This window comes from Acomys russatus, chromosome 1 (assembly GCF_903995435.1).
Source record: "Acomys russatus chromosome 1, mAcoRus1.1, whole genome shotgun sequence".
Lineage (NCBI taxonomy): Eukaryota > Metazoa > Chordata > Mammalia > Rodentia > Muridae > Acomys > Acomys russatus.
The window spans coordinates 76823473-76839540 of record NC_067137.1 but is presented as its reverse complement, the minus strand read 5'-3'; the positions used below and the strand labels follow the sequence as shown (position 1 = coordinate 76839540).

The 16068-nt window shown below is 35.3% G+C and overlaps 1 protein-coding gene across 2 annotated transcripts in view; it reads left to right on the top strand.

Annotated features, from left to right (window-relative positions):
* Positions 1–16068, top strand: part of Mdga2 (MAM domain containing glycosylphosphatidylinositol anchor 2) — an 800517-nt gene that overhangs the window by 527638 nt on the left and 256811 nt on the right. For both annotated transcript variants that reach the window (XR_007830679.1, XM_051146875.1), the window contains 2 exons: positions 2441–2637; positions 10220–10352. Coding sequence is in view for 1 of the 2 variants with exons in the window: in XM_051146875.1 (XP_051002832.1) it covers positions 2441–2637; positions 10220–10352 (330 nt within the window). In the remaining variant the exon portion in view is untranslated. The remainder of the gene's footprint in view (positions 1–2440; positions 2638–10219; positions 10353–16068) is intronic.

Below are 16068 nucleotides of genomic sequence, written 5' to 3'. Positions count from 1 at the left end.
AGAAAAACAACCAACTTAAATGTTGCAAAAGCAAGAAATCAAAGTAAGACTGTCCTTTAATTCACATTTTTAAAAGACTTTCAAAAGAATGGAGGAATTTGGCAGTTTTGGTTTGATTGTTTTTTTGTCTCTATCACTAGCTGTAACTTCACTTGCTGTGTTGGCTTTTTATTATTTTATACATTGAAAGATTCATATCTCAGGATCTGTGCACCTTGAAACATGTCATGTTCCATAGGCTCACAGGGTCCTTGAAACCTGCCAGAAGAACATCATGATGGGTGGATCGGGGCCCAGAGAGGTCTGCACTATTGCACTAAGCAAGGACAATACAAGTAGTAAACATGAACCCCTACTCTGATCTGCCCAATGGCAGGACATTCTCCACAGTTATGTGGAGAGCGCGGACTGACTCTGACATGAACTCTGGTGCTCCATTTTTGACCACTTCCCCTTGGTGGGGAGGCCTGGTGGCACACCCTTCCTTCTTATAGATATGTACATACTGTAGCTTTTCTCTGACCTCTCACTTAAAAGCACTTGTCATCTGGAGACTCTGATAGCCTGAACAAGTGTCCAAATGCCCCATTTGTACTTAACTTATGATGTGAGCTGAGTGCATGTATGATCATGAGAAAGACAAGAAAAAGTATGGACTCAATGGAATTTATTAAGAAGAGACCCTAATACTGACAATTTTATATTGCTACTAAAGCATAAATTGTTTTGACCATCTATGTGTGCCCACAGTTTTATGGTCTATCTCATTTACTAACCTTCCAACAGTCTAAATAATATAGTAGTACCATTTTACTGATAAGAAAGATTACAAAAGTTAATTGATTTTTCATAGATATACACCTGAAAGGACATTAAGTGGGCTGTGACGGTAATTAATAGTAAATGTTTACATCATTCCTAAGAGTCTATGCGAAGTTTATGTTTCAGAATGGGACTGACAGCTTGTTGTTGCTATTAGGCAGCTGTGTTTGTTAGGTATTTTTCTTAAGGAAAATCAACTGGACTATACTATATGAAGTGTTGACAAACAATAGTCCCTCAGCCAAATCTGATAGAAGTAGATATGTTTATTATAGTGTTCTTGCAATTTAGTAACATCATCTTTATTTACCCAATTCCTTGCCTATTGGGTAGAAAAGAGATAAAACCCCAAACTCCAAATACTTATGAGTTGACCTTTCTCCAAAGCCTGTCCCTTTCCATATATATGTATAATGCTATACATAAGCCAATACATCATTAGAGATCTTAGTACCCTTTCACAGTGCCTCCTGTTAGCACATTTCAAATTTGCAAATATACTATAACATAAAATCTAACATGAAGGAAATTTTCACACAGTTCAATGTCATATTTTGTTACTATGAAATTATAATAATTTACAAATATAATACTTGTTTTCAATAAAATTGTTATCAAATAACAGTAAATAAAGAGTAAGAGTTATCTGGGCTTTGTGATATTGAATTCTCTGGTTCACTTTAGTTTCATTGTTTTTAATTTATTTTTGGCTATTTTTGATATTGTAATTTAATTACATTTCTCCCTTCCCTTTCTTCCATTAAAACCCTCACACATATCCCTTTCCATTCTCCTTCAAATCCATGACCTCTTTCCTGTTAATTTTTACTGCATGCATTAATTTGTATACATCTGTGTGAGTTCCTAACCATAACCTATTTAGTACATATAATGTTATTTGTATGTGTGTTTTCGGGATTGACAGTTTGTATTTTGTTCACCTTTATGAAATCTTTTATAATTGGCTGGTTTTTTTTTTAAACAAAATCTCAATTGTTCAATTTTACCAGTAAAGTCTCAGGAACAGGTGATGGGTGAAAGCCTCCTAGCTCACAGAAGCAGAGACCGCATCCAGTGGACCTTCCTCCTCAGCCAGAAGGAATACCTTCTCTCCTATGCTGTCTCAAAAAACCTCCTTTCTATTGAATGTCCCCTCCCTTCTACTTCCTGTGTGTCTGTGTCCATCATCTTTCTTTTCCTTTCCATGTTTTTCTCTTAATAACCCTATGTTCACTTCCAGTCAACTAGTGTCTTGTTCTTCCTCTTAGCCTATGGTTTACTTTAACCCTGTTTACAATATTCAAGCACAAATGTCTTCTACTAAAGGTTTGTACTAGCGTGAGCAACTAAACAGGTTTTTCCAATAAATTACACAATCTCAGGGTTCATAGTGTGATCACATATCCTGCAGTGTTTCAACAAATCTGAAGACAAAACTATAAATTTTTTAGGGTAAAATATTTTTTTGTTAATTTGTTTGGTGAGCCTAATTAATCGCTCCCAGCCTCCACTGCCATTATTAGAAGCATGCATCACTTGGCCTGGGTGTAAGTTTACAAAGCTTTAGAAGTCATGCACCTTTTAACGTTTTCGCTTACCTTTTTTAAATTTCTTATAGATTTGGATGATCCAGTAGTAACTGTACATCAAAGTATAGGTGAAGCTAAAGAACAGTTTTACTATGAGAGAACAGTGTTTCTCCGGTGTGTGGCCAATTCCAATCCCCCTGTGCGCTACAGCTGGAGACGTGGCCAAGAGGTGTTGCTACAAGGATCTGACAAAGGAGTAGAGATTTATGAGCCCTTCTTCACCCAGGTAAGAGATTATGGACACTATTCTTCCTTCAGCTGATTTAGGCAACATTCAGTGTTATAGATCTTTTGTAAAACAAAATATGTTTGCTTGAAAAACCAGCAAACTTAGATATAAAAGACAACTTGCCTTGTATGTGATGGGTAAACTGGAAATGCTGATTCCTGAAATAATTTTAAAGTCAATGCACCCTGAGATGGTTCCTTATCCACACAGTTACCTGTTTTCTTTGAGAAAGCATGACTTCACATTTCAATCCTAATTTTGATTGAAAACATATTTTAAAGGAATAATAGGAATTTTCGAACTGGCAATGACAAACCAATTATTATGTTAATTCCATTCATTACTATCATTACATATATACATATATATGGATAAACACTAAAGTATATGTGTCCATGAATATGAAATGATATGTCCATTTAGTGTTGCTTGTATGTATATATCTTTAGGTTGGATGATTTGATATTGGATCAACAATTAGGAACTTCACTTCCACTGTGGAAGATTAATAAGTTCTCTAAGATCTTGTTCTTAGAGAATAAGTTCTCTAAGATTTCACAATCATCGTAGTTGGCTATATTTCAGGGACCACGCACAGGTTCATCCCTGACAAGTAGTCCTAAAGCTTAATTAGACAACTGTTGGTTACCCCGCCCCAAGTTATAAATGCCACTATTGTACCTTTATGGATATCTTGCTGTGCTGGATATGTTTTGGTTCATAGGCATCACAGCTGCATAGTACTACTGGTTGCTTTTCTCCCTTGAAAAATTGCATAGCATTTTCATATACTATGAAACCCAATCCTGAAGGTGTAAGTTTTTCAATTTGATCCAGCTGCATTCCTTGTAACCCTGTGTCCAAAGAACATTGTGTCTTTAGTAATAGGGACTTATATTCAATTTCTGGATGGAATTGTTTAGGGTACCTCTTGGTCTTCCCAGATCAAAACTAGAAAGGATGTTTTTCTTGTCTAGTACTGAAATTTTTCTTAATCTATAGGTTGTGGAGAGAGGGGACAAAATTACCTCTATGTATTATAACTTCATTTAAACATTTACCTTTGTGTACTCATACACTTGTATGTACACACAATTCTATCATAACACATTCTACAAAATTTCTTAGAAAGGAACTCTCCATCATTACTTGACTTTTTTTTTTTCATTTTTTTTTATTAATTTATTCTTGTTACATCTCAATGTTTATCCCATCCCTTGTATCCTCCCATTCCTCCCCCCCCCCCCCATTTACCCATTATTCCCCTCCCCTATGACTGTTCCTGAGGGGGATTACGTCCCCCTATATATTCTCATAGGGTATCAAGTCTCTTCTTGGCTACGCTGTCCTTCCTCTGAGTGCCACCAGGTCTCCCCCTCCAGGGGACATGGTCAAATGTGAGGCACCAGAGTACGTGAGAAAGTCGTATCACACTCTCCACTCAACTGTGGAGAATATTCTGACCATTGGCTAGATCTGGGAAGGGGTTTAAAGTTTACCTCCTGTATTGTCCTTGGCTGGTGCCTTAGTTTGAGCAGGACCCCTGGGCCCAAATCTTCCTATCATATTGTTCTACTTATAGATTTCTAGGACCCTCTGTATCCTTTTAATACTATTCAGCTATTAAAAACAAGGAATTCCCGAAATTTGTGGATAAATGGATTGAGCTAGAAATGATCATAATGAGTGAGTTAACCCAGAAGCAGAAAGAATCAAATGGTATATACTCACTTATATCTGCATACTAGCCCAAGGGGCATGTCCCACAAAAGCCTTCACTTACCAGGAAACTGGGACAGAGGGCAAGGCATCCTATTGGGACTCTAAATGAGAGACGCATGGGAGAACAGCAAAATAAAAGGATACAGAGGGTCCTAGAAATCATTACCTGACTTAAGCCATATATTTTAATGGAAGCCCATGGATTTCTGTCTTTACTGCATCATATTTGTTATGCTTTATTACAGACATTACAAATGCCAATGACTGCTGAATCTTATAGGGCAAAAAGGATGTTTGACTCTACCTAGGAGAACGAATTAGGAACTGATAAGTCCTACAGTGAATGGAATGTGCACATCTACCCTTTAGAAAGCAGGACCTGCTGTTGCCAGGTGTCTTTAGTTGGACACTGTGCTACCATTTTGAAAATGCTTGAATCCAAAGCTTATGCAAGATTGACCCAGTGACACATAAAGTTTAAATAATTTTACAAATGAGGAATTACAGACTATTCTGTTTCCTCAAAATTGTGATAATTGATGAAAATTAGAATAGATTGAGGCTTTCATGTCTAATTCTAACCTTCTTGTACATGTTCATAGCACAGAAAAAAGTGATAAGGAGAATATTTTTACTTACAAGTCTACTTAGCAGCCACCAATGGCCTGATTTATAGCTGGTAATTGCCTACAGAAGCTGCAAGTACTGTGATTTGGGGTAGTAGAAAGCAGTGCTCTTGATTAAGATTATTTATTTTAAAATGATAACATTAGTCATATAATAGTTTACAAATTTATCAAGTTATTTTCTCTACATTAGAAGATTATAAAAAGCATATACTCTAAACTAATTATACTTATTTTTGTGCTTGAGTTAAGAACACCAATTATTTATAGACCTACAAGTGCTATTTTATATTTAAATGTATTTATGTTATAGTCTGAAAATATTACCTAAGGCCATATTTCTTTTGTGTAATAACTTTGCTCTTTCATGTTATGAACATATATATATAGTATTTATTTCTTGGCACAATTCCCATTGACTACTAAAAATACTTTATGATGAACAATCTTTAAATACTAACAATGTTTATATTAGAGCATGTCTAAATATAAACTCTGTTTCTATAATGATAATCTGAGTATTTTATTTAAAAAGTATTTTCTACACTTCTAGGTATTAGAAAGTTCAGTATTAAGGTATTAACACCCAACAAGGGCATTATAATTCATTGTAATAGTCAGGGACCACCAAAAAAAAAGCACACTTTCATAACACAGTGACTTCTATGATTGATGCACCTACTCCTAAAATAAAGGAATTCATTTATTAGTGAGGGCACACACATTGATGTAAGGACTTGTAAAGGTCCCATTCCTAATACTGTCACAGGGACAGTTAAATTCAGCATATATTATGGAGGAGGCATAGAAACCACTGTAGTGTTCTGTAGTTTAGGACTATTGTAGTTTATAATGCACAGAGGTAAACTTCATCCACAATGTATAGGCGATAGAAGAGCTTTACCAAAAATTTAGGGATGTGGAGGAAAGGCTCTGTTCATTCTTACATTATTGATACATAAGCAAGTGGTTAAGGAAATGATGATTATGGTGCCAAAAAAACAGTTGAAATAAAAGCTAACAAAATGGTATGCAAGCATGTAAAATATAGACAATAGCATCTAAAACAATGAAGCGAAGTGATTTTCTGCTGATTTTCCATGCCTGAGATACACTAGACAGCAATTTTCCTATGTGGAGAAGAGTTTACTGTGAAGATGAAAGAGTGTACTGGACAGTGCTGGATAGATTCAGATGAAAGGTTATATACTTCTTATGCTTTTAATGTTAGGAAATTAAACTTATGTGATCTATATTAGATTTTCAATATTAATGTTATTAAGTGCTGTCTCATTTTTTGATAGAAATCATTTCAAAGATGATGAGATTATCTTGTGTGCCTGTGTGTACAGGCTAATAACAGCATCAATTTGAACTGAATATTTATTTCACAATCCTCTTGAGTTTCTTGCACTTATTATTTTCATAATGAAATCAGCATGTGTTTTTTGAGGCGGATATGAAATCTCTGCTACATAATAAGTTTAAGAGGAATAATTTTCATTTTCAAATCTCCACTCACTTAATGTTGAAAGAGAAGGCAAATATGTATTCGTATGTATCTGTATGTGTATAATAAAGTGAGGTACAAATTAATATAAATTAGAAACTTCATGCTTTTCCCAGTAGCTCAGAATTATATATATATATGAGAGACAGAGACAAAGACAAATATGGACAGAGACTGACAGAGACAGAATAAGTAGTTTAAAGGTCTAGTCTTCTTTTTTTTTTTTTTTTTTTTTTTTAGGGAATGTCAACACTGGAACAGCCACAGGCTGACATATAATTATCTCCTTATGTATTTCATAACATAATACAATTTTAATGGATTATATTTATTGATGAGCATAAGATATTTTTAAAATTAAATTATAAACTTTCTATGTGATTGCCAATAACTATGAATTTGACCTTCAGAGGTTGCATATCTACTTGCCATTTTCCTAAAATGTTTATAAAAATATTTATGACATTATCTTGTATATTGTAATTACATCAACTAGTTATAAGACTGAACATATTCATATCATTTACATAATTAGCTACAATAAGACTAGTTAAAATAAGTATAACTAGACAGTAATCTAATCAAAATTCATTTTTAAAAATTGTGGAATATCACATGCCAAAATAATTTTAATATCACAGAATATTATATGAATAACAAAATAAATCTAATGTTTTATGATAAAGTAATTATTAAATGATAAGATGTAAATTATATGTTAACATATGCACACACAAGCCATTTGAAACTGTGCATATATAATATCTAAACACGAATTCATATGCTTGTTGGTATTGTATGAATTACATGTAGTTTAAAGTTTTTCCTCAGATGGCTAGATGAACCATGAGTTAAGAAGACACTTGCCACTAAGTGTGATGGCATTTTTTGATCTCCAAAACCTATTTGCAAGTGGAAGGACATCCTCTCACCATCACATGCTTGCCGAACAGGTGCACACTCATTCGTGTGCACACATTCACTCTCTCACACACAATCACAATACACAATCATACACTGAGGCGCATAAAATTACTTTATAAATCATAAAATTATTCTGTATCACTTAATAAATGTAATATGTTAAATGGGTAAAGTACAATTTCATAGTTCAGCCTGTAGTTACTCTTAGTCAACCAACAAATTAACAAAATTGTCTATTAGCACCTCTTCTCTTCATAAGTGCATAGGTTAGCGTTACATATTGCCTTAAGGAATTATTTTTCTGTGATCTCCATAGATCTCCCAGATTCTTGGAATCTTGAATTGCAACCCTAGGCTCCTCTAAAATCACTGGGAAGCTAAAACATGGAAAATGATTAAAATGTTTTCCCATTTGCCTCCATGCATCTTTCTATATACCTTTAGTAGTTTGTCAGCTGAATGTATGGTTACAGCTTTACAATGAAAAAGTATATTTAAGACGGAACAGGATTAAATACAATGAAAGAGCCAGTTAGAGGAGATTCTGAATGTGTGCATATGGTGCATATTTCATTGGTTCTCTGCTTTCCTAATGCTTCCACTCTTTAATACAGCTCCCCAAGTGTGGTGATCTGCAGCCACAAAATTATTCTCCTTGCTACTGTAATTTTGTAATTGCTGTAAAACAACTGTAATTTTGCCACTTTTATGAATTGTGACACATATCAGTGTTTTCCAATGGTCTTTTGGGGGGCCGGTCACGACCCACAAGTTGAGAACTGCTGGTTTAGAGGAACACATATCAAGTTCATTTTAGGATATGTTAAGTTTCTATGTCTTTGAAGTATCAAAAGCACATGTTAAAGCAAAAATTTGGGCAATGGGTCACGGGGGTCTCTGAGACAGAAAAACAGAGCTGGCAATAAAACCTCAGAAGCCCAACATGCTAGCTAAGGAACCCAATGTAAGCAGTGGAGCCAAAGCCCAAGCTGAGAGCAAAGTTTACCTCTTTCCAGGAGTAAGACTAATAAGGTCATATGAGCAGTGAACATGTAAGGGAAGAGACTGAGGGCTGCTGGGATAGCTGACCAGGGAAATTTGTTTGCTGCCAAGCCTGATGGTCTGAGTTTGAGCCCCAGGCTTTACATGGTAGTATGAGAGAATCCGATTACTGCAAGTTGTCCTGTGATCTGCATATGCCCACAGCCACACATGTAACCACTCCCCACACGCCCCCCCAACACACACAGAGAGAGAGAACGAAAGAGAGAGAGAGAGAGAGAGAGAGAGAGAGAGAGAGAGAGAGAGAGAGAGAGAAATAAATAATAAATACAATTTATTAAAAAATAACCTGGGTTGATACATGATAAATTTCATAAGTGAAGATGGCTAATATTTATAACACCATGTTAATTTCTCTGAATGTTGGTGAATGATCTTTGCTTTATAAATTACACTGCAAAGTCTTTCCTAAAACAAGGCAAATAATTCATTTGACATAGCTGGGACACTGGTCAAGTTTCATCTTTTTAGAAAAGTGAAAAGTGTAGTATTCATGGGAAGTGATGGGAGTATTCATTATCTAAATTTTAGTGATTATTTCACAGTATGAATTATAAATAGAATTTTGCTTATGTAGCTGAGGAAAATACTATATGTTTGAATGATTTAAAATGGAAATTTGACACGAATGGAAGGACTGTAGCGTGATGCCATGTGCACTGCTGTAGATCTCCATGTCTATGGTAAAAGCCAGGCAGTACAGCTGTGTCTGTATAAAAAGCCATGCTTTGGCTTTCTGTGTCAAGATGCTGAATACTTCAGTTCACACTGGCATGTTGGATACATACTAATTTTACAAATTAAATGATGTTATTTAAGCTAAGAAAAGGGAAAAAGAAATGCACTGCCCTCCACAATTCAATGTGTGAAATAAGAAAATGAGCACTGTGAAAGTTCTCCCATAAAGGATGTCATTGAGATGTTATTTTGCCATGAATAACACATTCCTTATCAGAGGAACTATCTTGAGAAGGGGCAGGGAAGGTTTTACAAGATTAGGGAATTCTGAGGACTCCAGCTTGGGGTGAGCAGGAGGATCTTTTCCACTGTGTGTGTTTGTTCTAGTCCTGCCTGCAACACTTTCATCCGATGCTTCTCCAGTCCTGCTCGGGAAGAATTCCTAAGGTATTCAGAACTGTCTGCACTGCTTCACATTTACATGAAGGAGCAAACCTTGAGCTTCTGTGTTCAAACAGCAAGGGCAATAACAATCCAGAAACATCTCGCAGCTTCTTCCCATCAGCCCGCTCAGTCTATTATCTGACCTTGCTCCATCTACACCAAATATTTATGTAGATCAGCATAATGTCCTATCATTAGGTTTTCTTCTCTAATTTGCTGCAAAACCAGTGTTTCGTGTGTTGGCTCTTCTTCAGAATACAATAGTGTTTCCTGTTGAAGCCTGCATTAGACTGTGGTGTTTGTTGACTAAACTCTATTATTAAGTGTACTATTCAGAGCTTTGCACAATAATTTGCATAACTACCGCCAGAAGTAGGCTTTCCTCCCCTAGGAAGCAAGTTTGCAAAGACAACATTATGAATTTTCATTGTTGTCTGTTAGTTTTTTTACCTCTAGGCATATTCCAATATTATGCTTAAATGCAGTGTTTCTGTTTTACATTATGACACATTCTTCTAATAATAACCTGACTGAATGTATTACAATACTATGTGTCCGTTCATTCCTTCTAGTTACTACTGACCTTTGCTAATGACCTCTTCTCCTATTTCAGGGTGAAACAAAGATCTTAAAACTAAAGAATCTTCGACCTCAGGACTATGCTAACTACAGCTGCATAGCTTCGGTGAGGAATGTGTGTAATATTCCTGACAAGATGGTGTCCTTTAGACTTTCCAATAAAACAGGTACGGAACTGCACATGTAATTAATACGTGTGCTTCCCACAACTAGCTTTTAGAAAACTATTTAACCTACTTACAGGCCACTTGATGGCTACAGAGGATGGAACTCATCTTTTCCTGCCCTGATATGTTTGGCTCTAAAGCTTTTAGTAAAGTAATAAGGAAAAAAAAAACCTGAAAGAGGCTGTGTATTATTAGGTGTATAATGTAGAATTACTAGTGTTTTAAAATACTGTAGTCATACAGTTTACAAATTAGTCTATATATCACTTAAAGAGATTTTGAGGAGTATTGGATTCATCATATAAAAATTTATCATCTAATTTGCTGAAAATGTCTTATGGTTACAAAGCTAAGTAAGACTCTTTTACAATGTTATTTTTCAAATAAAAAAAAATGCAGTGGGTAAATTCAAATAGTTTTTACCAAGAGAGTGTTTTTGTACAAGAAAAAATTAATGTGTCACTATGTCTGAAACATTTAGAACACACATTATTTCTTCTCCCAGCAAAGAACTGCTCAGCAAATGCCAACCAGCTTACTTGGTGAACATACGAGAGTTAAGATTTTATAGAAATATTTTCCAAACTGTACTTCTACCTCTGCATATGTTCCATCAAGTTGCTAAGTTGCTAAAATGTCTGTTCTTTTATTCATTCATTCATTCATTTATTCTGTAGTAATTTCTTGAGCTCGGCTGTGAGTCAGAATTCATATGTGTAGGCACATTGGCTAATGGTTGTACAGTAGGAAGTGCTGTATTAAGCACCTGCTGAAAGCCCATAGAAACAAATATAAAAATAATGTATAAAGGAAACATCAACTTTATAAATATGTTTCATTAAAAAACAGAAATACAAAATCAGAATGTTTTAAAACATTAAGTTAATGATTTCATGCCATTTTAAATTATTCTTTTTTTGTATTATTCTTTTTTATATCCTTTCCCATATTTTAAATTTAATTAATTCACTTTATATCCCAATTGTATATGCCTCCCTCGTCTTCTCCTGGTCTCACCTTTTCATGCCACTAAAAAATGAAAACAGCATATTGTAAAAGTAGAATAACATATAAACACTAACTATAATCATATATTGTTCATTCTTGACATGAAATAAATTTGAATTATTCTAACTTTCTATATATATTTAATTTTTACTTTTTAAAACTAGCATACAAGGTGTTGCTGTTATTGTGGTATTTTTGAACAATGGGTGGTATGGTGATTCTCCTTCCTCTTAATCTAATTTTTAAAAATATATATATCTTAGAAATATTTACTTTATTGTGTCCGTGTATGAGAGTGTGTGACTATGTGAGTGCATATGTGCATTGTGCATATAGAGGTCAGAGGACAGCATATGAGGGTCTATTCTCCCCTCCACCTTGTTTAGGACAGAGTCTCTCTTGTTCATTTTTGTAACACTGCAAATACTAGTTTCTGGCCAATTCTTCTATCTCTGCTTTCTACCTCATTTTAAGAGTGCTAGGATTACAGGAGGCTCAAGGGCTGTACCCTGGGTTTCAGGCTTGTGTAGCAAGTGTGTTCATTAGATAAGCCATATCCCCAAACCGTAGACCTTTGTGTGTGTGCGTGTGTGTGTGTGCATGTGTGTGTGTGTGTGTGTGTGTGTGTGTGTGTGTGTGTGTGCGTTAGAAGTCAGTTGACCCATGGAGGAAAAAACAAAATAAAAGAGAACTACTTCCTATTGATGGGTAAATATAGTTAGGTTTCTGAAAGGGAACAATGTAGTAACCAGAGTGTAGATATAAATAAAGACATGTAAGCCCATTAGCAATATTAAAATGAAAAGTGGCAGAATTCTTAAGGTGGATTTTGTTGCTAGCTCCCTGTTTTGGTTTGTTTGTTTGTTTGTTTTTTTGTTTTTAACAGAGGGCATGGTTGTGCTGTATTACAAATGTTCTGTTGAATATGTAAACATTATGTTCTATTCTATTGGTCTCCACAATACATATGGTTAATCCAAAAATAAATGCTATTGTTCCTTATAAATTGTGTACTGATGAATAATCTTGTATTGTTATTTATAACAATTATTATATTAAGCTGTGGAAATTATTTGAGATTTTGTTACTTGTTTAAGTCTTCCAACAACTAGAATCATACACATCATTTACCTAACGTCTTACACATTCAAATCAGGTGTGATTGCATCTTTCCTATCTGGTTTTGCTCAGTGTTGGGAGGGTTTGTGCATTTCATACAGATGGAATCATCCAAGCTCCCAAAGTGCATATGAAAGATTTCTCAGCTCTGACCATCTTTATGCAAGCAGGTCTGTAAAACAGTAAGTGACTCTAAGCCCAGTTTATTGTTCTTCTGGCATAAAATAGAAGCATAAATGTCAGGGACATAATGTGATATTGTAGGTTATGTTAAAAAGTGTTGTGATACACACAAAATATTAAACCTCTGTCCTGCAACACATTATGGAAAATATGTACACTACAAAAGATAAAAAATATATTGTAAAGGCTGCAATATGTTGGGTTAACATCTCCTGTAACAAATATGTTTGTTCAAAATTCCAAAATGAAACATTGGAGATTATAGTCCTGGTACAGGACAAAGAACAGAGAAGTATAATTTTTACTGTGAACAAACTTGCAGAGAAAATCTCTGTAGTCAATTAAACTTGTTAAGGGGGATCAATCTGAAGGCCTGTTTACAAAATGACCAAACCACACAACAAGCTAACATAGAAACAGCTTCATTGATAACTGTTCTTCAGAGTTCTTAGAACAAAGCAGATTCACCTTCAGTAGATGGCTGGGTCCATTCTACTCTCTGCGGAGGCAAGATTTTGATGTGAGAAGTAGGAGTACGGACACTGAAGACAGTTAAATATTTGATTTGGATAACAAGATAATTTCTTTGTCAGAATAATTTAATGAGCTCATTCCATTCAGTGCAAATGAGTTTTGTTAAGGAAAAAATGTTCTAGATTTTGTTAACATTTTGAATGCAGAGCACACGTGTCCCTTTAAACTTCAGAGTCATCTACAGATTAACCAACAATGGGCTGTCTTGGCTTTCACGGAATGAATTAACATTGCATTTCAATTATATATCAAACTAAGCAAAATGTTTAATAGTTTTTGAACTTCAACGATGACACTATTAAATGTTTTGTCACAGTAACATCACTATATATTACATCATATTATATTACATTATATACTACATTACATTAGCCAGATTGTGTTAACCCTAGTATGTCCCTTCATAGCATTTTATATAAAAGTGATAAAGTAATGTATTTACCTATTTCCTGTCACTCACACTGAACAAGTAACAAAGTGCTTGTTCCATTTCCAGGGTTTGATGGTAATTATCACATTAGTTTCCTTATGAAAAACCACTGATGCAGTTGTATTTTCCACAGTTGATTAAAATAAATCCACTTAGATTTGTAAATTTATAATCTTAATAAATAAGTATGTGTATTTTGAAATGATCATAATTATGGTAGAGAAGTATAAGTTATTTAAAATATGTATCCACAACACAGGCAACATAGAAAATATGATAATTTTTCATTTATTTTAATATATTTCAAGCACTTACATGTTGATGTGTCATGATTTCAATGGCAAATAAGAATTAAGTAGGTTCCCTATATTAGGATGAAAAACATGTTTTGTACCTGCCTGAGAGGTGATGATGAAGACTATAAAGAAATAAGACAGTTGGGTCTAATTTCACATAATTATATAGATCCTTTGATTTAGTCTACACAGCCTTACCATTTACAAAATTATCCAATTAAGATGCCTTCCTTAAATGTGGGTTGCACCCAGAGCAATGCATTACAAAAGTGGCACCGTGTGAACAAGCAGTGCAGTCCCATGCCTCCCCTGCTGTTTCTCCTTCCTCCTTGCCCTTCCTCTGCATCACCTTACCTCCCTCTTTCCATCCCTCCCTCTTAGCCCCTCTCTTCTCTTCTCTTCATACTCTCTGATCTGTCTTCATCCCTTTTCACAGGTTCAACAGATGAAAGTAAGATAAGCCTTCTTGAGTTTGGGATCAGCTATTATTTTATTTATCATAACTCAGCCAACAGTCAAAATCAGCACTGGCTGTGAACTGCATTATAAGTCTGTGTATGCTCTGTTCTTTTAATGGTGGTCTCCTATGTCTGGGGAAATGCAGCTACGTGTTATAAGGAATAAAGCATTATTTTAGTTATAGCAATTTGATAGCCAAAGTTTTGAAAGAACATATATAAATAATTCTTTGTATAATATATACATTATCAGAGGTTCCAATTTAAGATTAAGAGAAAGGAGTATTAGGAATTTTGCTCTTAAACATAAACACTGGTTCTTTCCACTCTATTGTGATTTTTTTAATTTTTTATTATTAATTTATTCTTGTTACATCTCAATGGTTATCCCATCCCTTGTGTCCTCCCATTCTTCCCTCCCTCCCCTTTTCCCCTTATTCCCCTCCCCTATGACTGTTCCTGAGGGGGATTACCTCCCCCTGTATATGCTCATAGGGTATCAAGTCTCTTCTTGGTAACCTGCTGTCCTTCCTCTGATTGCCACCAGGTTGTGATTCTTTATAGCTTTATATACTTTGTTCTGAGAAAATAGAAAGAAAGAAGCTCTAAAAGAGGGAGAGGAAGTTTGAAGCTTAAGAGAGATAACCACTATTTTGTCCTCTTATCAATATTATTTTTTAAAGGCAGGGACAAGATGCTAACGGCTTTATTATATGACAGTGAAATACCCACATTTCTGCCTATACTTTTTAATTTAGTATCTGAAATACTAGGGAAACTCTTTACTTTTGTTTTTTGAACCCTTGAACACTTTAAGATATTAGAAACAGGTAATTTAAATTACCTAAAACAATAGGGTTTACCAGTATAGATGTCAATGTTTAACAGTAAATGCCATTAAACTGTTGTTGACCATAGATGTTTTCCTGATCAGGCATGATGTTTCACACCTACAATCTCAGTGTTCAATGGGCTGAGGCAGGAGAATTATGAATAGTTTGAATCCAATTTGAAACGTTGAATGAATACCAGGCCATTAAAGGCTAAAAGATAAGGCCTTTCTCTCTCAACAAAGCCCCGATTGGGGTGGGTTATTATTGGGAGAGCTTTTTCGTAAATGATTTGATTCAGGAAATTAGGGTTAAAATTCAAGTATATGAACTTAGAGACATTAATTGAAATCTGTTTTTTAAATTACATTAAAAATTTTAATTTATTCACTTTACATCCAGATTGTAGCCCCCTCCCTCATCTCCTCCTGGTCCCACCCACCCTCCCTCTTTCCAGCTCTACCCCTTCACATACTCCTCAGGAATGGGGAGCCCTCCTCCCCTACCATCTCACCCTAGCCTTTCAAGTCTCATCAGGACTTCCCTCATCTTCCTCCTATGGGCTGACATGGCCACCCCGCCATGGAGAAGTGATCAATGAATGGTTAACAGGGTCCCTGTCAGAGGCAGGTCCTACCTCTCCTATTATGGGCCTCACATAGAGACTGTGTCGCCTTTCGAACACATATGAACAAGAGCACTAGATCTTCTCCACGCACAGTCCTTGGTTGGTGTATCAGTCTCTGTAGGCACCCCTGGGTCTAGATTTGCGGCCTGTGTTGTTCTTGTGAACTCCTGTCCTCTTCAGGTCCTTCTGTCCTCCAATGCTTCCCCAAGTCACCCTGAGCTGTGCCCCAA